The sequence below is a fragment of the Pipra filicauda genome, unplaced genomic scaffold (assembly GCF_003945595.2).
Source record: "Pipra filicauda isolate LSUMZ 115617 unplaced genomic scaffold, ASM394559v2 scaffold82_size2718185_pilon, whole genome shotgun sequence".
NCBI lineage: Eukaryota > Metazoa > Chordata > Aves > Passeriformes > Pipridae > Pipra > Pipra filicauda.
Genome location: NW_024105009.1, coordinates 2,647,888 through 2,671,376, shown reverse-complemented (window position 1 = coordinate 2,671,376; position 23,489 = coordinate 2,647,888). Strand labels below are relative to the sequence as shown.

The following is a 23,489-nucleotide window of genomic DNA, read 5'->3' as shown; positions in this document are numbered from 1 at the left end:
AAACTCTGTTTGCCAAGAGCCTCCAGGAGGATTTCCAGCTTCTGTGGTTCTCTTTTAACTATTTTTCCCATCACTTTAGCTGGGACTATCACCTGCCCTGCAGGGGGAACAGCCCACAAAGTTCACTTGCAGGGATGGCATTAACTCAAAGTCCCTTCTCAGGGGGGTCACTGCACACCTTGGCCTTTCTTTGCCCTCCTCACCAAAGATGCTGCCAACCGTTCTGACACATCTGGCACACCCAGAGCTCTCCTCAGGGAAGGCTTCAGCTGCTTAAAGGCTGCCCTTGCACCATCTAGCCAAGGCAGCAAACTCTTACAGGCTGTTGGAAAAGTTGGCATAACAGTCTTACCACACATCCAGAGGGAGCAATCCAGAGTCCAGCCAGTCCCACCATTCCCAGGAAGGCAGTTCAGGGGCTGTCTGGGGCTCAGGGAGGAGTCATGTGGCTTCTTTTCTTCCTTGCTGCTGTCCAGATTTTCTCCTGCAACAGCAAAGGTTTCTTGGCTTTCCTTCCTCAAGGAGATGCAGCAAAGGGCATCTTTTCAATCTCATACTGGAAACCACACCAGGTTGTCATTTCAGGGGGTTCTCTCAGGTCCTGCACTAATCAATCATCTTGGCCACTGGTTTTCTTGGCAGGTTCTTGCATTCACATCCTACAAGCAAACCAGGAGGAGCAAATTTAGCTGTTCCTGCAACCAATCCAAGCTGCCATTCTGATTTTAAAGGATACTGGCTTGGCCTTACCAGGAGAGATCCCAGATTATAGGTAATACCTACAGGTTCTGCCCTCTTCCCCTCTCCTGCAGTTCCACTGGCCCACACCACAGGAACAACTGCAGCTGCCACTTCAGTCAGGACCTTGCTGCTGACAGGAGTTATTCCCTGCACAACAAGAGCTGCTGCTTGGACACATTTAGTTTCAGTAATTATAGTTTCAATAGCCCCAGTTTTCAATTTCATTTCTGCCTCAACTTGCCCAATCCATCTCTTCCTAGCAGAACTTTGGGCAAGTTTGACTAATAGAGAAACTGAGGAATTACGCAATGTTTTCCCAGTTTAATCCCTGACACACCAATCACTTTAACACTGCCAGTCCTTAATTCTCCTTCTACTGTCTTAAGGACTGAGGAAGTTGGACCTGTGTCTGACCAGGACATGTGCAAACCAAATGCTGGGGACTGGAACACACACCTGGCACTCCTGCAGCTCTCACCATTACATTAAAGAGAAAACAGCCAATTGGACCCTCACTGCTCATTTCTTAATCCCAATCCCACACTTCTTTGCACTTGGAGCACCACTTTTATCACCCAATTACAGCCCATTAGAGAGCTCCCTGTCTAGCAGGGACAGGGACCCCTGGGATACTCTCAGCAATGCCTGAATCCATGGCAGGGACCTTGCTTTGAGCTCCCCAGGGCCGGGCACCCCGAGGATCTCCCCGAAGAATCCTTTCGGTGCGCGCTGGAGTCCTCGGGGTGCCCCAACCCGGGGGGCACCCACAGCACTGTCCCTCCAGGGGGGCCAATTTGGTCCTAAACTGCAGGGGGATCTTGCCTGTGTCCCAGACTGGTCCGGGGATCTGAGGCCCTTCCCGAGAAAATCTCGGTGCCGGCGTGAAGGGCCAGAGATCCCTTGGAGCCACGGGAGAGCAGGCACAGAGTCCCTCCTGGGGGGCAATTCTGCTGCCTGAAATCAGCTCTTCAAAGAAGCCTCTAACACTCAGCGGGTGAGTTTTAGAAGCCAGGCATTCCTTGCTTACAACACCCTGCCATGATCCCAGCCCCACGGGGGTCCTGGCAATCCGCTCCCAAAGGGCACACGGAGGGGTCTCCACTGCAGCTGATGGGAGGGGTCAGCATTACAGGAGGGTTCATTTTCCTTCCCTGCATTCCTGTTCTGTGTTCAGGACATTCCCAACACCTGTTACCATAAACACAAACCCTTATAGTGTCTCTGAGGGGCTCCATTGGGGGTCTCTCGTGGTCACCTGTGCTTGCATCGCCCAAAGTTCTGAGTGATCACCTTAGCAACTTCAAGACAATTTACCTGGTTTTAGAGGAACTTGGTGCTGCTTTGCTGCTGTTTCAGTTCCCTTCTTCTTTGTTTCTTCACCTCCCTTGCTTAGTCCCTTTAAATCCCTTGGCTCAGCTCCATGCAGTTTCTAGGGTACATCCCACTGCAAAAACTACCAGTTCTTGGTACATCTCAAGACTCAGATACCAGGGAGTGAGGCAGAAATCAACTAATCCAGGGCACTACCTCCAATACTGGGACAAAAATACCGTAACATTCCATGGCCTTCCTTGGTAAAGAAACACCAAACAGCTCAGACACAAACAATAACCTGCACACTACAACAATCTGGCACTGCTGGTTCAACCAGGCCAAGTCACTTGATAAATTACACAGGGTGAACTTTCTTCCCAGTTCCAGTTATGATACAAAAATCAGGGAGATCAGAGACTCCCCCATACAGTTTTACTCTGAGGAGAGAAGGAAACCAAGCCCATCCTCAGTGCTGCAATAGCTCAGGCTCCCAAAAAGGTCCAGGGGCTGTGCTGGGGCTTTTGGCTACCCTGGAGCACAGGCAGGAACACGATATCACCACCCCATGGGCACAGCTGAGAACCCAAAGAGCAGCCACACCAGCAGCTCCTGGAAGCCCTGCTGTACTGGGCCTTGGGGAGAAAGGGCACTGACCTTTCTGCCTAGGAGGAAAGAGCCTCCTTGCTGAGAACTTCTCCTGCCACAGGCATCAGCTCTGAAGATCCGCTCAGATGGGAAGTTGATCAAGTGCAACTTCTTGGAATGAGAAAGATTTCTGTTTCCTGGAATATGTCTTTCCAACTGAACTCAGAAGTACACACTAGAGGTTCAGGTGTTGCCTAAAATTTCTTACAAGAACCTCTAAGACTCAGCTGGTGAGTTTTAGAAGCCAGGCATTCTTTTATTATTATGCTCTTGAATCATTCCAGCCCGTCAGGTCCCTGGGAATCAGCTCCCAGAGGGCACACAGAGCTATCACCACTGCAGCTGATATGGCATCATTACAGAACAATTAATTTTTGTTCCCTGCATTCCTATTCTGTATTCAGGACATTTTCCAACACTTATTACCATACACACCTACCCTTATAAAGTTTCCGAGGGCCTTCCCAGGTCTTCTCTGTCTGGAGCCCTCAAAGTCCTCAGTGCCTGCCTCAGGAACCTCAACACAACTCACCTGCTTACACAGGAACTTGGTGCTGCTTGGCTGATGCCTCAGTTCCCTTCTTCCTTCTTTCTTCACCTCCCATGCTTAGTACCTTTAAATCCCTTGGCTCAACTCGGTGGAGTTTCAAGGCTACATCCCACTGCAAAAAGGATTAGTCCTTGATACTTCTCAACACTAAGTTAACATTCTGTCAGGTTAACTCCCATCAGTGTGATCCACAAGACCTGCAAAGGCCCTTCCCACTTCACCTGCAGGGCTGGCAGTCCCACCACTCGACATGGACCCAGTGGTTGGGCAGGAACAGAGGGGCTGGGGCGTCCAATCCATCGGCCCAGGCGGCACCAGGAGTTCCTGGAGTTCCTGTAGGGATGCCATTAACTCAAAGTCCCTTCTCAGGGGGGTCACTGCACACCTTGGCCTTTCTTTGCCCTCCCCACCAAAGATGCTGCCAACAGTTCTGACACATCTGGCACACCCAGAGCTCTCCTCAGGGAAGGCTTCAGCTGCTTAAAGGCTGCCCTTGCACCATCTAGCCAAGGCAGCAAATTCTTACAGGCTGTTGGAAAAGTTGCCATAACAGTCTTACCACACATGCAGAGGGAGCAATCCAGAGTCCAGCCCGTCCCACCATTCCCAGCAAGGCAGTTCAGGGGCTGGCTGGGGCTCAGGGAGGAGTCACGGGGCTTCTCTTCTTCCTTCCCGCTTGCCCCAGTTTCTCCTGCAAAAGCAAAGGTTTCTTGGCTTTCCTTGCTCAAGGAGATGCAGCAAAGGCCATCTTTGCAATCTAATCCTGGAAACTACTCCAGGTTGTCATTTCAGGGGGTTCTCTCAGGTCCTGCACTAATCAATCCCCTTGGCCATTGGTTTTCTTGGCAGGTTCTTGCATTCACCTTCTACAAGCAAACCAGGAGGAGCAAATTTAGCTGTTACTGCAACCAATCCAAGCTGCCATTCTGATTTTAAAGGATACTGGCTTGGCCTTACCAGGAGAGATCCCACATTAGGGGTAATACCTACAGGTTCTGCCCTCTTCCACTCTCCTGCAGTTCCACTGGCCCACACCACAGGAACAACTGCAGCTGCCACTTCAGTCGGGGCCTTGCTGCTGACAGGAGTTATTCCCTGCACAACAAGAGCTGCTGCTTGGACACATTGGTTTTTCAGCAAGGCAGCCCCAGTTTTCAATGGCATTTCATTGCTTACGCAATGGGTGGCCTTCCCTAGCCGAGAGAGGGGAAAGGAGACAAAAGAGAAACTGAGGAATTACCCAATGTTTTCCCAGTTTAACCCCTGACACACCAATCACCTGAACAGTGCCAGTCCTTCATTCTCCCTCTCTTGGGTTAAGGACTGAGGAAGTTGGACCTGTGTCTGAGCAGGACATGTGCAAACCAAATGCTGGGGACTGGAACACACACCTGGCACTCCTGCAGCTCTCACAGTCACATTCCAGAGAAAACAGCCAATTGGACCCTCACTGCTCATTTCTTAATCCCAATCCCACACTTCTTTGGCACTTGGAGCACCACTTTTATCACCCAATTCCAGCCCATTAGAGAGCTCCATGTCTAGCAGGGACAGGGACCCCTGGGATACTCTCAGCAATGCCTGAATCCATGGCAGGGACCTTGCTTTGAGCTCCCCAGGGCCGGGCACCCCGAGGATCTCCCCGAATAATCCTTTCGGTGCGCGCTGGAGTCCTCGGGGTGCCCCAACCCGGGGGGCACCCACAGCACTGTCCCTACAGGGGGCCAATTTGGTCCCAAGGCTTCAATGGACAGCCCAAAAGGCATTTCAAGACTCCTTCTTTGGAACCCACCAACGTGTACAGGTAGGAAGCCACAAGAAGGCCTCATTTCTAAAGGCAGGGGGATCTTGCCTGTGTCCCAGACTGGTCCGGGGATCTGAGGCCCTTCCCGAGAAAATCTCGGTGCCGGCGTGAAGGGCCAGAGATCCCTTGGAGCCACGGGAGAGCAGGCACAGAGTCCCTCCTGGGGGGCCAATTTGGCTGCCTGAAATCAGCTCTTCAGAAAAGCCTCTAAGACTCAGCTGGTATGTTTTAGAAGCCAGGCATTCCTACACACTAAGATAGTTTGGGAGCTTTCTGACTGAAAAAACATAAAGCTTTTATCAGGGACATCTGACCTCCAACAGACAGCTCCTTTCCACTTTCAGTACAAAATTATTTTCATGGAATCATTTAACAGGAAGTGCTCAGGAACCCCAGGCTGTGCTTTCCAAAACAGAACATAAACAGAGGGAAGGAGCTTTGCACAAGTGTAACACGCTCCAGAACAGATCTGACTTTAATTCTCTTCTTTGTGTTCAAAAATAGCAGACAAAACTCCAGCAGGAGAGCTGGCACATTACCCATGGTACCCTCAAAGTCCCTCTCATGAGGGCTGTAGGAAAAGCACAGCTGTACGAGTCCCTTGTGCCTGCAGATGCCTGGGGATCCTTTCCATCCACCTCGTGCTCTCCCAACAGGAGAAAGGGTGACCTCAGGGACACGGTGGCACTCGACATCCTGCTGAGAGAGCAAGGAAACCTTTAGCATAAAGCTTGGGAGGAATCCAAAGCTTCCTTTGCTGGGAGCTTTGTGCAACCAAGAAGGGGAAAATTTGCATCTCCTTTGGTGCAGATGTCAAGAGAGACCAACAGAGCTTTTGCCTTTTTCAGACAACTGTGCCCTTTTTGGCTCCCTGGCAGCTCCAATGGCACCAGAACCCCCTTCCTGCACACCCACGGCTGTCACACACAGCCACCCACACACCTTTGCTCCAGCCCACACGGGGCCAACATTTCCTCACCCTGCACATCCCAAGGTAAGTATTCTTGCTAGAGAGCAAAGCAACCCCCTGTCCTTGCAAAAAGGAAACCAGTTTTCCTGGACATTTCTCCAACACTCAAGGTCTTTTGAAGCTGCTCTCGTGGCACCAAACCTGCTCGGGGTCTCTCCCAGCTGTTGGCTCTCCGTGGAGTTAACAGGCACACACTCCATTCCATCCTCCCCCAGCCAAACCCAATTCTCACCGGCAGGACGGGCCCTGCCCTTACCTGTCCAAGCTCCCAGCTCGGCACAGCCGTGGGGACAGAGCAGCTTCCCAAGGCAGCTCCCGCCCGGCAGGAAGCACAACTCGCCACACTCCACCAGCCGCTGGGCACGGACCTGAGCTGAGCCCCAGGGAGGGCACGGCTGGACAGAGAAGGAGCAAAAAGCATTAATGCAGCACCGAGAAACTGAGACCAGTCTTTGCCTCCTAACCCTGCACGGGGAAAGGCTTTGGGATTCCGAAGCAAACCCTGAGACACCCAGAGAGCAACAGCCCCGCAGCCCTGCAACGGCTCCCCCCGGGGTTACCCGGCAAGTAACGGGCTTACCCGGCCCCCGCTGCCCAGCACAACGCGCCCCTAAACGCCCCCCGGCTCCCCCGGTCACAAACCCAGCGGCCAAGGCGCTCTCCCCTCCGCAGCCCGGGCAGCAGCGGGGCCGCACCCTCAGCCCTCACACGCAACCGCCCGCACCCGCCCCGCCGGCCCTTTATACCGCGGCCCGGCAGCGCTGCCCAATCAGCGCTCGAGCGCCGCCGCCCAATCCCAGCCCGCCCGGCCCTGCGGCCCCGCCCCGCCCGCTCAGCCCGGCCCCGCCCCTCGGCGCGGCCCCGCCCCTGAGCTGGAAATTGTCAATCTGCCAAAGCAAACTTATTGAGTGATCATAAATCCTGACCCTGAGTATGTAACTGGAATTGATATTTTAAAAGTGCTGGCTTTACACTTACCTGATGGTAAGTATCAGTTTGGACATATATATTTCAAATAAAACCATTAACAGTAGCAGAAACGCTCCCATACTGAGAAATGAAGGAGGGAGCTTTAGCACCTTATCAAGCAACTCCAGACACTGCAGGATTAGATTTGTATGCTTTGCAAAGTTACAGACAGGAACATCTGCCATTGATACTGGTATTGAAACGTGTTCCTTCTGGCTATTTTGGTTTGATAGCCCCAAGGTCCAGTTTAGCAATTAAAGGCATTCAATAATCAGAGTGATTGATTCAAATTATAATGGGGAAATTAAGGTGATTTTTGTTAAATAGAAGAGATCAAGACATTTTAATTAAGCCACAAGACCAGATTGCCCAAATGTTAATTTTGCCAGTGTTGAAAACAAAAATAAGGGGGAGGCTTCACAAACAGCTACAGTTGGAGGGAACCAGCAGTTTGGATCTACCAACTAAGTGAATTGTGGAGCTAAAGTTTGGGTCCAAAACCTCAATGGTCCACCCGAGGCAGCTGAAAGCATTGCCACTGGAACAGATAATATGGTATCAGGGATTAAATCCAGACAAGGAAATGGGAATATGATCCTGCAAATAAATTTGAATTGAGGGTATGATATTGTCATGTTTTAGTTCTATATCTTAGAGAACTTATGGATCCTGGCCATCCTCGTATGCCTTATGGTCCCTTTGGGTGACCTGTTACCCCAGGAAGTTCCCTGGAAAAGGTAAAAGGGTTGGATGACTTCGTTCCATTTTGGGAACAAAGGGCCGGTGCCTGAAGCAGCAGCTGTGCTGTGTTCTGTCTGTGGTCACTGAGGGTGTGATATTTCTTTTCTCCCTTTCTTGGTGTAAGCCATGCTGGGTTTGCCTTCTGAATGACGCATTTGTTTGTTTTCCCTGTTATATAACCATTTCTAAAGTTTTGTTAAGCGTTGTGACACTTTTGCCAAGCTTTTTCATGACCCTCATATGCATGAATTGAAGTGAAATGAAAACAAGACAATTGCCACATATTTCTGGCCTCTCCTGTGATTGATTTTTTTTTTTTCAGTCCTATTTCCATGTTTCTCTACTTAATAGTACTAGCCCTTTTACCTGAGTTCCTTGCTGTGATCATAATCTATCTAGAAATTAGCTCTTCGAGAAGTATCCCACTGGTAAACTGATTTCTTTTTTTTTAATATAAATGGGCCCTGTTTGAGGATATGTTTCAAGTGCAAAGACCGTGGGATCTCCACCTGCTCCCTGCCTGCATTGATATTGTTGAGGATACCACCATCAGTTTAAACCTGACTCATGTTAGCCAGGACAGCCCTCAGAATTCACTTGTTTTCAAGCTGAGTTCAGGGATTTTGGATGTGTCCTGTTGGTGCAGGACAAGGGACTGTTTAGTAAAAGCTGCGTGGCTATACAGGTTTTTGTTGGGGTTTTTTTTTTGCATTATTTAGTCCTCTTTCCCACTGTGCAAAGAGAAGATAAGAAAGGGATAGTGAACTAATAGCTGAGAAATCGCATATCACCTTTTCTCTAGCTCAGCCTCGGCAATTTTTCTCCTACGGTCTGTTTTAATGAATAATTTATTCTTTATGACCTCTGCTGTTCTTAAAGGAATTTCCTTTAAGCTGGCCCTTCCAAGCCTCCCAAGCCGGGGTGCCGGCCGCGAGCATCCCCTGCTGCTCCTCGAACTTCCCAGCGTCGCCAGTGGGTGACTCCCTTGGCACTGCTTAGAATACTCGGAGGTCTGCTGGGAGACGGATCGTTTCCTCGTCTTGAGTTCTGCTGAGGTTTAGCTGCATTTAAGGAAACAAAAATAATAATAGTAAAAAAAAAAAAAAGCTTAAAAAACTAAACCACTTTCCTTAATATCACCTGTTCTTAATATTTTCCTAGAAAGAAGCGTTTTAGGCTCCAGGATCTAAAATAACAAATGGAGAAACTGAGAACCTTTTCTTGTTCTCAAGGAATGATGTAGTTCTGGTAATTTATCTCGCTGCACACGTCCCAGTCAATGACCCGAGCATTCACTAAGGAAACGTAGCTGTGGCACAAGCAACAGGGCACAGCTGCCAAGCTGCACTGGGATGCACTTGATCCCACGGGTATTATTTAGCTCCTCCCAGATGGACCAGTAGGGAACAGAACATGAATTAGACTCTTGAAACAAAGTTAGCAAGTCCACAACTTAGCAGGCATACAAATGCCTCTGCTTATCCTTGCTGTTTTTGTAGCAGCTACACAGAGATGTCATGATGTTGTTGTCACTGCAAGAACAGAAGAACTTTTTAAAGTACCAGCTTTCTTCTTTAGAGAAGAGCTGCAATATTTATCAAACAGTGCAGAGCTGGAAGAGCAACTTCGTGGAAATACAGTTTCTCAGTCACTGATTTAAAAAAACCAGAAACATTTTGCACTGTTACATTTCGTGGATTTTTATTTTATTTTTTTTTTTTATTTTGTGATAGGAAATTATTTACGGACTGCAAGTTTGAGGAACCCGAACTTAAAAGTGTCTTCTTCATTTGTTCAGTTTTGCTTTTAATTTGAGATCTGCTGAGACTATCACAATGTCAGCTGTGGTAATTGAACTGGATAAGATTTCTTCAGATGAGATTGAGAGCAAAAAGTATTCCAAGCCAGATTTTACGGAATGCAAATTCAGTGAATCATGTGCTGATCATCATGGTTTTCAACTTCACTGTTCATGTTCTGCTCCAGCTGGTAAGCATGCATTTATGTAACCTATTTCTTCAAATCTCTGTCTAGTTACTCATGTAACTTGTTGCAAGTAAACTGTAAGACCCAACAAGAAAACATAAGATTTGCTGCTGTCACATGCATGCAGTATATGAACTAATTTTTACTTCAGATAATGGGTAGAACGTGTGTTTGTTTTAAAAAAAAAAAAAAAAATCAGTGTCTCCTGAACCCTCTAGCCCATGGGATACTGCCAGAAAAAAAATCCAGGAGAGACAGGCATTACCTGAAGATGAGCTTTTTGTGTAAGTCAGAGCAGCCCCAGCTGCTTCTCTGATGTGAGACTTGGCAAAGTGTGTCCATAAGCTGTGCTCTTTAGTGCTTGGCACTGTGGCTCTTCTACTGTTTTATTCTGGGTTTTTATCACATCAGGGTTTGTAAAGAGGTAACTGCATATTGCTTGGTTTTATTTCATGGCAGGTGTTATGTATAGATACAATAGCTCCACAAAAATTGATTTTTGTGAGCATCATGAAACTTTAATTTCTCCAAAAATGTCATATTCATGAAAAATACAGAATGTAGCTGTCTTGGATTGTCTAATGTAACTAAGGGGACACATCTGCAGTTATCCAATGGGATCTCTGTTAATCCCTTCAAGTCTTCTTAAGTATTGGATGGTTACTCCCCTCAGAAATACCTTCTGAGGATGGCAACTCTGATTTCTGTATTTTGACTTCCACAACCCCAAAGGAATAATTTGATTCTGATCATGTTTCTACTTGCTTATGGCCCTTGGAACAAAGCCCAGACAAGACAAATGGAGAATATCTGAGTGTGATTGACACTTTATCCTGTGACAGGACAACCAACCTGCAGTGGAAGTCTGCACCTTTCAAGCTGGCTAAAGTATGTGAATATATGAATAAAACTAATATTTTTAATCCTGCAACAAATGTTTGGAACATTTTTCACTTAAAAATTCAGTTCTTACACATTAGAATAGCCAAATGTTTGGGATGTTTCTTTTGCAAGGAAAGCAGTTGACTTGTACACTCCATAATGGAGATTTTCTAATTTCACTTCCTATAAAACCTTCAGTAAATTTTGTAAGACAGAATTTTCTCAGTAGATGCCCTTTTGAAAGCTTCTCTTGCATGTCAGCAGATTTGCCAGGTCAGAAATCAGGTGCCTGTCTGTTTCCCTGGGAATGGATAACATAACTTTTAAAATACCTCTCCTACCCCATAGAAGTGTCATTCAAGGGTTTATGCATGTGCTAGGTGATTTGCTCTGCTGTGTTCCCTAAATATCAAAGTAACCTTTTCAGTCTACCTGGTTGATCAAGAATAAAATGAACTTTCGGCAGGAGCAGCATGTTTGTGGAACTAAACCATTCAGAGTTCTGCCCAAGGGAGATAATAGAAACCCAAATCTCCTTTCTCAGGTTTTTCCATTCAGAAAAATAATAATTTTGTTTTGAAAATAATTTTTTCTTTTATTTTTTGCAAACACTCTTGAAGCAGAAACAGTGCTAGCAAACATCTCTGACAAATACTTTGTCGGAGTTTGAAGATTTCCTTGGTTTATGTTTTTGCATCATGGGAAGAATCAAATAAATGCTGATACATTGTCTTAGTGTTTTGGTTTTTTTTTTATGAACGATCATCATTTGCTTCTAAAATTTTCCTTGACATATGTATTTTACCAGTCTTTTAGCAAGCCCTGCGTAGTTTCCAGTGTTGTGCTGTGTTGGCTGAAATCTGAATGGAGCATTGTCAACAAATCTTATTTGGTATCCACATGTCTTTTCCTAAAAGGAACTCCTACTTGCTCAGCCATGGCAGTTGATAAAAATAAACTGATCTTGGTTATAGTACAGTAACAGACCCTATTTCTTTGAGCAGACTATTTCCCAACAATGCTATTTCACAGGCAAAAGAAAAAATTCAAGCTATGGAAATTAACTGAACTTTTGCTCTTAGAATTTAGCTTCGGGTTTCTTTGTTTTTGTTTTTGTTTTTCAAATAGTAATAACAGTATGAAAATCTTTAGTGAAACCAGCATCCTACATCAGGGTGCTGTCCTGAGGTTTGCTGGGGTTGGCTTCTCTGCCCCATAGGGATCCACCTCTACAATTGCAACCTTGGGAATCCTACATTTAGGCTCAATTAATTTTAAATTTTCAATTTTTTTTTTCTTTAAAAGAATTTAATGGACTCACCTAAAATTATCTGTATCACCAAAAATGATAGTAGAAGGTACATAAGCTATGAAAACATGAAGCACTCAGTGTTAACCTACAGAAAAGCCGCAAAAGAGAACACATCCTTTTTCTTCTGTTCAATTTGCTGTTCACAGTACTGTTTCTTTTGAGAGGTTTATTGTTTAAAATGTACTATATTGTGCTTGTAATATGATTTTTTTGGTACATAAAGCAGAGAATTCAGTATAGAGAGATTTCACTTAATAAACACTATTCATGTAGTTATGAGTGCAACTGATGTGTAAATTTTAAACATATGACCTAACATATAACCAACCATAGAAAAGTGAACACTCTGAAAAAGTAAAATGGTATCCTGAAATACACTCTGATGTTCTCAGAATGAAAAGTGGAAATGCTGCTGGGACAGAAAAATATTAACCATATATTTATTTTGCACCTGCTTTAACCCAAGCCCGTTGCAATAAGATGTAGATGTTACTCTCCTACATATCTCTTTTAAAAGGAGAAACAATATAATTATAAATAAGATTAACTTTCTGCATCTCTGTTTTCAATCCTGATGCAAGCACCAATCCCGAGGCGTATTGTTTGGGCACCTGCACATATGTCAAAGTGCATTGCAGAGAAATAATACTAGAATAAGAACTGCAGTGTTGGCAAGTTAATATGCTGCGTAGAGAGCGCAGAATTTTTTTCTTTGTGGACCATTGCTGAAATCTTTAGGGATTTATCACTTGCAGAATAATATTGAGATATCAGTTTAAGAGGTGAGATGCGTGGCTAAGGTTGGTCGATGGCTGTCCCAGGAACAGATCAGTGACCGGTGTTGGCTTCCATAACACTTGGGTTACCTGGACTCTGGGTGAAAGTCTGAATGGAGCAGTGATACTTTAGACATAGCAGATTGGTATGTCTAAATGTGGGATTGGTAAGTTTTTAGAGGTGCCAAGCAGTCTTTAAGAAAATCAAGCTAATTTTGATTTCTAAGCTACTTAAAGGAAGAATTTTTAATACAATGTATAGCATGAATGCCAGTGTCACAGCCACAGCAGTTTGTCTTCACCAGTGGAAAACAGGCTGTTCACAGTATAGAAATATAGAACCATTTCTCAGCAGTATTGGCCAGAGTAGAGTTTTCTCCAGGACCTGGTGTATTTGCTATTCAGAATTCTCAGAGGCAGCAAAACTCATATGAATATTGCAGATGTAAATATTTGTGCAGATTTAAAGCTTATTATCTCTGATATATGCTATTCTGCTTCATCTCTTGTTGGTCTGGAAATGACTGAAAACATTCAACCTACAATAATGATCTTTCTCTCTTAGTCTTTGTTTTATGACTGTAAGACAAATCATACTTACGTAAGTTCTCCTACATGTTCCTAGAGATAGTTTTGTTCTAGTAACTCTTGATCAAGGATAAAGAAACTTCTTAAAAATATATATTAAAAGAAAAAAAAACCAAACTATGAGCCATAAGTAAGGTATAGCATAACCAGTATTGGTTGAGTCTGAGTGGAACACTCAAACTGTCCTGAGATGAGACATATGAAAAATCACGTGGGTTTGACTCTGTGACTTCTGATAGAATGGTACAAAGCTAGAAAAACAATTATTACTTGCCTTTTATGGAGTTCTTTTACTGATGAGATTTTGGGGGCATCTTTTGTGGTGCTTGCAGGTGGAGAGAAATGGGGAAGAACATATTTTTTCATACAGGGATGGAGACTGGGACTCAAATTTGTGACATATGTCCTTGGTCTTTAGTACTGGCAAGGGTCGTTTTTTTTGCTACTCAGCCTAAAGATGTACTATGAGCTGCACTGGAAGACCTGTCTCTCTTTGGCATTACTCTCTGTAGCAAAATTTCATTAATAATACACAAAATGAGCCTGTAGCTAATGAATAATTCAGAGTTTGCAGAGAGGCCTAAAATACTGAGGCATTCACCTCTGCCCCCGGAGGTCACGACTTCTATGCTCGCATGGCTTGGATAAATGGAAACTAAACTGAATATAGAAATTTAATTTTTCCAGAAGCATCATTCCTCTTCTGTACTCTTCCTTCATCTAATGAGCTACTTACTTTCAATGGAGAGTGGGGTAGATCATCTAACTCTGAGTAATGACACCAACGATTTATAATAGTGGATATTATTCCCCAAAGTACCTCGGTAGCTACAGAAGTATGTCTACATAAAGATTATGCTGAACTCACAGGCACTGCCAAAACTTTCTTTGATTTGAAATCTGAAGTCAATACTTACAAAGCAGATGAGTGCAGACTTGGTAACAAAGGTCAAAAAAGAGGAGCAAGAGTGAAGTCTGAGCAGTCTTCCTATAGTACAGTATATCTCATACTTGCAAAGCCTGAATACAGCAATGAAATGCTTGTATCTTAGCTGTTAGAAGTGGGTCTGCATGCTTAAGTCCTTTTTATTTGAATAGGGAGCATAAATTGATAAACAGGGCTCCAGTATATTAGAGGATGCAAGATGACTCAGTGTGGATGGGGAAGTCACTGAGTTATTTCAGGTTTCTTAAATTTTAAATCTTGAGTTATGTGTCTATATGGAATTGTAACAACATGTTTCTACAAAAACAAGTCTAAAGTGAGCCTTATAAGTAGAATGGACTGATGGCCATGTATCAATAACTTTGGTAAGTAAAGGATATTCTTGTGCTTGTATCTCATCTTTGAACACAGACTTTACTAGAAATTCTGATGGCTATGCCTAGACAATATGCAACGAGAAAACAAATGATGTTATTTAGTAATTTGTATATAAGTTACTAGTTGCAGTGTTAGAAACCCCAAGTATGGGTTGTTTTGTTATTACACTGACAAAAACATGTACAAACTCTATGAGACTGTATAGGCCTGTGCAGTATTTGTATCAGTATTGTAACATGATCTACTAATCTGATTTAGAAAGCAAAACCAAACAGTAACCAAACAACAAGAACATCCTGAAAACACAAGTTTAGTAAAATTTAGAAGGGACATCATGGGAGAGAATGATATAGTTATTTATGCAGGCAGCAGAATGTTATAAATACAAAGAGTTTTGAGTGGTGCTGGAGGACACAAGTGTGTTTTTCCAGAAGTACATGGTGAGAAAGCATTTGGCTGTCTTTTAGTCTCAATCCTAAAATGTGCTATTTTGCTGGTAAAATAATGAATTGGTAGTGGAATCTTGAGGAATTATGTATTTATATGTGCAGAAGCATTAGTAGTCATTTTGATCTCTCTCATTTTTGCACTCTCACCTCAGGGGGGGATGAAAGGGGGGCAATCTCATGAGCCACTACAATTAGGTCAAAACTATCTGACTGTACAGTTTTTGGAATCAAGTAGCCTCAGGTTTTTGTTTTAGAGGTTTGAACATTTAAGATTATTGTTTCTAAAATGCATATGCTCTTTGGTGTATCAAAATGAAATAGATGGCACTTCCAAATAGCATCCTGTATCATAAATCTTTTAAGTAAGCAATAGTCTTCCTTATTTTTCTGCTGTATTTGTGTTTTGTGCTGTAATGCCATGGGCTTTATGTAAATTCATATTGTAGTCAGATGCTAATATTAATTATTTTAAAATGTTACTAACAAGAAAGGTAGTAAATTGTTCTAGAAAATAAATTCTCAGATTTTTCTGCAAAATTTTCTTCTGGTAGGTACATCAAATACCATTTTGCTTAATTGTTTTTGTCCCCTTCTTTTCCTGCTCTGATAAGGAATAACAGACCAGTCATATTGTGCATGGTACTGGGACAGTGAATAAGAGGTTAAAACTGATTTTTGCTTTCCCTACTTGGGCGTTGAGAAAGAAATTCATGAAGTGACTAAAATAACTTGAGTCAGTCCACACTTCAAGTTTTTCTTGTCTCATCTTGGTACATCTTTGCCTTTTATATTCCAAAGATTCTGATTTTGACACTACCTATTTTTCCATTCATAAGTTTTCAACTCTGAAAGAAGAGTTTATAAAATACTCAAGGAGAACACCCTTGTAGAGGTATTAGTTTACTCAGTCTTTCCTTTATCCCAACAACATTGTGCTGGACAAAGCAACTAATATTAAGTGAACCAACATCAAAATCTCTCGTTGCTATGCTCCGAATTCCTGCTGAGTTTTTTTTGCCTAAGGATGAGACATAAAACATCTGCATGCTTTTTCTTCCAGAATCCTGACTAAGACAAGCTTTGTTAGTGTAGCTTTAAAGAGACAAATATTAATGAACAGAAGTTCTTGCCCTATGGGATTTGGCAAGCCAAAATGTATGTTTGTTTTGTCACTCAGTGGCATTTTGACAGACTAAACACTGGATTATGGCCAATCTTTCAGAAAGGCAATTTCTGAAGTGCATCAAAGTATATTCACCTGTGGGTTTCCTAAAAAGGACTGTCTTGAAAAATGCACAAACTCTGGAAGTTGCCTCCGATAAAATAAATGACAATGGAAAGAAAAGATGAATTTTGCTAGGACAGTTGAGCTGGGTTGCTCATTGTGGCTCTATGGAATGCCTGGTATGAGGTGCCAATTGTTGCTACTCACTTCTATTGACAAAACTTGGTGTTATTTTAGAAGTAAAACAGTAGTAAAAATAGAAAGTATATTCTGGGATAGCACTGTCAAAACCAGACAAAAACTGGAGTCGCTTAAGGCTAAGGAACTTTGTGTCTCTGTATATTTATGCCCTCTTTTTATATTTGTTTATAAAGACTCAAGGAGAACATAAATCTTCCAAATTCAAGGATGATCAGAGTAAGTTGAATGAAGTTTATTCTAAATGTTGACATCTTATTTTTCTTGAGGGTGACTTGTCCTTGTCCTCTGACTAATTTAACTAAATGATGTAACAAATGCTGAGGGGTTTATATCTTTTCCCTTCATTTCTGGAAGAACACAGTTTTCACGCAGGATATGATTGGCTTGTTCATTTACCTCAGGAAGGAAATAGTGAGGACCATTCAAAGAAGTACAAATAGGTTTTGTTTATTTATAGACATCTTGTCATCCTCAAAACTCACAGTGTATTTTTGGCATGTCCTCTTTGTTAATAGTGTTTGTTACAGTGAAACTAAATGTGGTAACTGTTATTTTTATAAAACCTTGTTTCCCAATGTTCTACTTTTGATTTCAATGTACTTTTCTTCTGAACTCCTTTGCTCTGCTGGGAAAAACAAAACACAGATGATTTGGGAGATCTGGGAGGGAACTGTTATGCTTTTCTGTCCTTCATAGATTTATTGAAATTGCCGTACTGAGCCAGGTCAAAATCACTTGTTTGATATCCTGTTTTGGCAACAATCAGTATCTGATATTTCAAAGGAAAAGAAAACAGGAAAGCATGTTGTTGCTCATGTTTCCAGTACCTCCTCAAGGATATCCTACAACTTGATACAACTAAGCAGCACTGAAGTCCTGCAAGAGTTACAGCACTCAGCTTGAGAAAAGTGAACCTTCAGTTACACAAATGCAGAGTTTAGTCCCTTGAGGCATGTTCCCATACCACTGCCTTTAGCTAATTCCAACCTGGGGTAAAGGGTGCAAAATGAGTCTAAAAGAAAAAGATTCTCTAGAACTCATCATCTTGTGATTTTCTCTGGAAACCCTAATAACTGATGCTAGGAGTTTGATTCCTAATCTTGTATTCACATTTTGGCACCAATGTTGATTCCTTGCTCTCTGTGTAGCTCATACATTTCAAAGTTTCACAAGGTCTGTTATTCTCATTCTGCTTCATGACCAGATAATATTCTTCTCTGCCTTTTGTTTTTGTTTTACTTGAAACAATCTTCCCCTCTAACCTTTTTCCTGACCTTTGCACAAAAGTAATTTTTCTTGTCTCTTTATCAACACTTTTAGTCTCATCTCACTTGGGACTTTTCACTTCCCATTACATGTCCACTCTTTGGTTTTTTAGTGTCAATTTTCTCACTCATTCCTTTGCATCTCTCACTTTTGGAGTGATAATTATTCCGAAGTATAATATATTTTAAACATGCATCTTCAGTTCCTTTCTTAAAACTAATGGCTTAATTTTCAGGTGCTTTCAGTACCTTAATGTTTCTTTTAATTTTGACTTGTTTCTCATTTTGTGACTGTAACTTTCTCTGGTGATGCAAATGGCATGATCCTGTCGGCATTAATTGTTTCCACTTTTTTCATACTTTTCTTTTCGATCTTAGTCTTCTTTCTCTACAAAAAAAAAAAAATAAAAAAAAGAGTGGAAAATCTCTTCTTTTTATAAAAAGAAATCTGCAAAACTGCATCTTTACTCTATACATTCTGTGAAGAAGAGAACAAAAATAAGGAAAGGAGTTTGACGTTGATATTTCTAGATGATTTTTTGTTTGTGCAGTTAACAAAACCGCACCAGGATCTGATATGTGTGCCATCTATGCAAATTTGAATGTCTCCAGTAATAAAGAATTTTATCTGTTAATATTTAAACAATCATTTAAAAAAAATTACCTGTGAGGAGATTGAGCAACTTCAACGAAAATGAATTAAGCATCAGAGCTCCTTCTCATTTTGCACAGCTATGGGTCCATTTCTGGAAAAATAGGTTCCAACTGATGTGCCCAAGACCATGAGGGAGCTGGTGAGCAATAATCTCTCTTAGGCTGCTTGTGGATTTTTAAAAAGATAAGCAGTGAATGTATTTTTCAATATCCTCCTAATTATATTATTAATTTGATGCATCTTATAAAGCTTACTGGATGTAATTCAGCAAGAATAAAACATAACACTTTCTACTTCTGGACAGGAATGATACTTTTAAAGTGTTAGAAATGCCTTTTCATAAAATGGCAAAAATATATATGAAATCAAGATATGCTCTGTTAAATCTAAATAGAAGACCCATGTTGGAGTTTGAGTGCCATTCGGATTTCCAATTTCTCTTTTCAGTTTTAAAAACAGGCACAGTAAGGGCAAGGTGTCCTGCTACTGTTAAAGCTGAAAATAGAATTCACAGAATTACACCTGTTTTCTTCAGCTGGGAGGTTTACCTTGAACTCGTAACACAGACATACATAATTTTTAATTCTGTAGGATATCGCCCCAGGGACATTCAACCATAAGCATAAAACTTGTCTGAATCACATAGTGAAACTCTTGTGAGAAGTCATTTGGAGGGAGCATGGAGGTCTACAAAGACAATTCCAACGCTTTTCCTTCCTTGGAGAGAGCTTTTGTTGTCTTAAAGTGGTCATTAATACCTGAAGTACAAGTATGATTATGAGTTCAATCTTTCTGTTAAAAAAAAAAAAAACAACTGTAAAGCAACTTCAGATACTAGAAAGGAACAGATCAAAGAAGTTTGAAAGAAAGATTTTTTTTACTTTATGGGTCTTTTATGGAAATGCAAATTGTTTTGTGAGGGGTAATGCTGGCAGATTACCCTGCAGAGATGAATTTGTAACTAACAGCTTGGAGTGAAAAAACCGTTCAGCTGTTTCTCCCGAAACGATGAGGGAGAGAACCAAGGAACCTCTTGGATGTGCCAAGACTGTGGCAGCGTGGTGATTTGAGATCTTGTTAAGACCTGGAACAACTCTCGGTGCACGTATGCACATGTTGACTTGTTGGAGAACAGCCTGGGAAGGCAACCCTCTGGCACTGTCAGCGCTCTTTCGTTCGCTGCCACGCGCACGATGTGCGAGCGAAATAAAGGGGTGGGTGCCATCCAGACTTGGGATGTGTAAGGGCAAGTAAGACATAATCATGTGCCCCGATGTTCCCTTTTGGCTTTTGTGAGGATATTTGAGAGTAATGGATTTAAAAAGCAGATTAATGTTATAAATATGAAGCCACCACACATCCCAAGTTGACTTGTTAGTTTTGTTCTGTCCTCCAAAAGTAGTTCTGATGACAGTGTCACAAGTTTAACAATTTCTCACAGGGCAGCAGGGCAAAAGTTTTCTCTTATTCATTCTTTTTTTCCTGAAGTAGGAAAAAAAATCCTGAATATGGATTTTGAACACATGAAAGAACATACCATCTTGTTAGTTAATTAATAAAGATTATGCAGGCTTGTTCTGCAACATCAGCTTTCATTCATAAAGCATTGGGATTTTTTATAATGAGTTAGAGCAGACACTTGCTGTCAGACTACCTGAGGAGAGCTCTGACCAGAAGTTTCCTTTGATTACAAGTACAATTGATATTAGGAAATACGATCCCCAATGTTTAAAAATTTGAAATAACTGTCATGAATCTGATACAAGGCTCCAAAATTTTTAAGGACTTTACATCCAGTAGTATATTTTCCATACAAAGCAACTACTGGCAACTTTCCTCTGTTCTCTAGCAAACCTCCCAGTGTCCAAATTGGCTCCAACAGTGCTTTTGTTGTTTCATTCCTCACACTGAGGATGATGATCCGATGTAAACAAAAGCTACTATGCAGAGCTCTCTTAAGAAATCCAAACAGGTTTTGGAACAACTCTTTGTAACTAATTAAGGGTCTGAGTGCTTAGAGCCAACCTGATCATTTTGTTCCCAAAAGTGGGATCCTACTATTCTCTCATATTTTCCTCGTTATTGAAATATTAATTGTATTTTGAGACTTTTTTTAACCTTTGTTGACTATTCCTTCCTGAAGCTATAATTACAACAAACCCAAACAAACAAAAAGCACAAACTGGACCTTAAGTTTTGACTTCCTTGTTTACTTTTCATCTTTTCCCATGTGGCCTCTCCCATGCTGTTTCTGGGCTACCAGTGAGCTCTACGTTTGATACCGTTTTCACATTTGTGACAGGAAGAACACGACTGTGGAGGCACTGCATTCAGTTTGCAATTCTCTGTCAACATTTGTAGTTGTGAAATTACTTTTATATCACCTTGATGTCTTCAAGGTTTTCTTCTTGTACGTGTAGGTGCTGTTATATCACAAGTTGCTTTCTCACTGCGTGTTCTTTTGCACGATTTTACTACCTAAAAACCAAATAGGCAGAGTAATCAGTGGTGTTTGGGATGGTCTACAAACCTAGGATTGTTTGCACAGTTTCTGCTAATCGAATTAACAGAGTAACCAGTAGTGAGACTGGGGCTTTCGTTATTTTCTTAACACGGAAATAACAGTCTTACAGTTGCACTACAGATGAATTTATAGAGGTGGTCTCCGAGTTGTTTAAAAATAAGACTTGGAGCAAAAGTTAACTTTTTAATATTTTCTTTTTTTTTTCCTCTTTTTTTTTTTTTTTTTTTAATTGTTGTGGTTTAACCTCTGCTGTGAACTAAGTACCATGCAACCATTTGCTCACCCCCTGCAGCAGTGGGATGGGGGAGAGAATCTGAAGGGTAAACTGAGAAAATCTGTGGGTTGAGGTAAAGGTAGTTTAGTAGGAAAAGCAAAAAAAAAAAGGAATTCATTCCCCAGTTCCCATGATTGGGCAGGTGCTCAGCCATCCCCAGGAAAGCAGGGCTTCATCACATATAACCACTGCTTGTGAAGACAAATGCCATGACCCCCAATGTCCCCCTGTTCTACGTACCAAGCATTACATCATATGATCTGGGATATCCCTTGGGTCACCTGGGGGCAGTTGTCCCAGTTGTGTCCCTTCCCAGCTCCTCATATGCCCCCAACCTACTCGCTGGTTGGGGCAGAGGGAGGAGCAGAAATGTCCTTTACACTGTGTGAGCACAGCTCAGCAACACTGAAAACATCTCTGTCTTATCAACCCTGTTTTCAGAGCAAACCCGAACCACAGCCCCATGGTAAGCACTACACTTATAAAACTGGTGAATTTACTCAGGCAGAATGCAGAATTTCCCCCTGACCGAATCTGGCAGCAAAATGTGGACTTCTTAGGACAAAAGCTGGAGAGTGGTGGAAAAGTTACCGTCTGTTGATGGTGAGGAAGCCCATCTTCAACACAGAAAATAAGATTCAACAGTCTCCGTAAAGAAATGAACCTATGATGTGCATGTCACTGACTGGTAGACTCTGGAATCAACCATTAAAAATAAATCAGCATTATGTCACTTAGCTGAGGAAATATGTTCCTATAATTTTTTATTTTTTTTTTAGGTTTTGGAAACCCTCTTTGATTTCCTTTACCAGAAGTGACTGTGCTAATATGATGGTTCTGAGACCTTCAGCCTCTGTTCTTATCATGCAATCTTTCTACAGAATGTAAAAATGATCAAGAGGCACAGTTGCATGGCTAATTTCTTTTCATCTCCATCAATAACTTTTCCAACTTCCTTTCTACTTAATTAACATGATGGAAGATTTGTACCTGGGTATATGACAGTACAGATCAGTAAGCACTGGGTAAAATGTGCTTTGCCATTTTTATTTCCGTGTTTGCAGTATCAGTGATTCATTTCTTTGTATGAGTGTTGTTGCAAGAAACAAAAGCTCGGCCTTTGCTTCCTTGAAATTTTGGAACAGTGAGTTTCATATTCAGCCTATCTGTAGTACAAACAGAGAAGGCTGAGTTTGGACTATGTGATGTCCAAGCCAAGTAGAGTCCAAGAGGGTACCTGGTACCCCGACTCAGAGAGAGACTACAGATTTTTGTATTAAATGGTGATTAGTGATCCCTGCTGTTCAATACCTTCTTTGGAATCCTTTGGCTTTCTTCATTTATTGAAGTATAAAGGGCTGCTTCTAGTTTGGGATGGTTCTTTCTTTCTTCTTTTTCTTTTTTTTGTGACTTAAACTGAGCTTAGAGAAAGCTTGAGGAATCTGTCCTCACCAAAGACATGCAGTAACTTGAAACTTTTTTAAAGGCTTTCTTCTACTTATTATTCTTGCCCTCGATGTTCATATTCCAACTCCTGTGTTGCGATTCTCATCTTTCTTAGTGAGAATTTGGGATAGAGAAATGGTGGGACTGATAGTTCAATACATCATCTTTAACACAAAGAATGAAAAGAAACACATTCTTCAAAGGGTAAATATATTTTCTTGCAAAAAAACCTTTTTTGGATAAATTCTATATTTCTACTTCAGTTGCATATAAGCTTTGTATAGCATTGTCAGTAATAGACAAGTTCTCTGAATATATACAAATATGGTTTGTTTGCTACTTTGTTTGAACTTATTTAATCTGCCTGACCCAGAGCAATCATCCGTGAGGCTCATTTTAATATGCAGCCTAAATTATCATAGAATGGCTTGGGTTGGAAGAGTCCTTAAAGATCATGTTGTTCCAATCTCCCTGCCATGAGCAGGTTCCACTAGACCACTAGATAATTAATCCAAACCCCACCCAATCTGGCCTTGAACACTTCCAGGGATGGGGCATCCACAACTTCTCTGGGCAACTTGTTCCGACGCCTTACCATCCTCACAGTAAAGAATTTCTTCCTAATATCTACCTTAAATCTCCCCTCTTTTGGTTTAAACCCTTCACCCCATGTCCTGTCACCGTCACAGGTTACAGTGGCTTGAAATGTCTGACTGGTTCAATATGTTTTGGTGTTTTGGGAAGTAAGAGAACAAGGTAGACCCACCTCTTCTGATGTACCTTTTCTCTGTCCCACATTACTTTTCTGTGCTCTCTCTCTAGAATAACAATAATTTTGTGCAGAAAAC

General features: G+C 42.1%; 1 protein-coding gene and 1 long non-coding RNA gene across 2 annotated transcripts in view; one reads left to right on the top strand and one right to left on the bottom strand.

The window, feature by feature from the left end:
* Positions 1–1,723: 1,723 nt before the first annotated feature.
* On the bottom strand, positions 1,724–3,589 carry LOC120325106. The gene is made up of 3 exons (XR_005566930.1): positions 3,472–3,589; positions 3,233–3,362; positions 1,724–2,811 (listed from the first exon to the last, which is right to left on the bottom strand). It is a non-coding gene; the product is annotated as an uncharacterized LOC120325106 (long non-coding RNA).
* Positions 3,590–9,238: 5,649 nt separating this feature from the next.
* Positions 9,239–23,489, top strand: part of ANO3 (anoctamin 3) — a 166,066-nt gene continuing 151,815 nt past the window's right edge. The window contains exon 1 of the mRNA XM_039390481.1: positions 9,239–9,723. Within this exon, the coding sequence (XP_039246415.1) occupies positions 9,570–9,723 (154 nt within the window). The 5' untranslated portion in view covers positions 9,239–9,569. The remainder of the gene's footprint in view (positions 9,724–23,489) is intronic.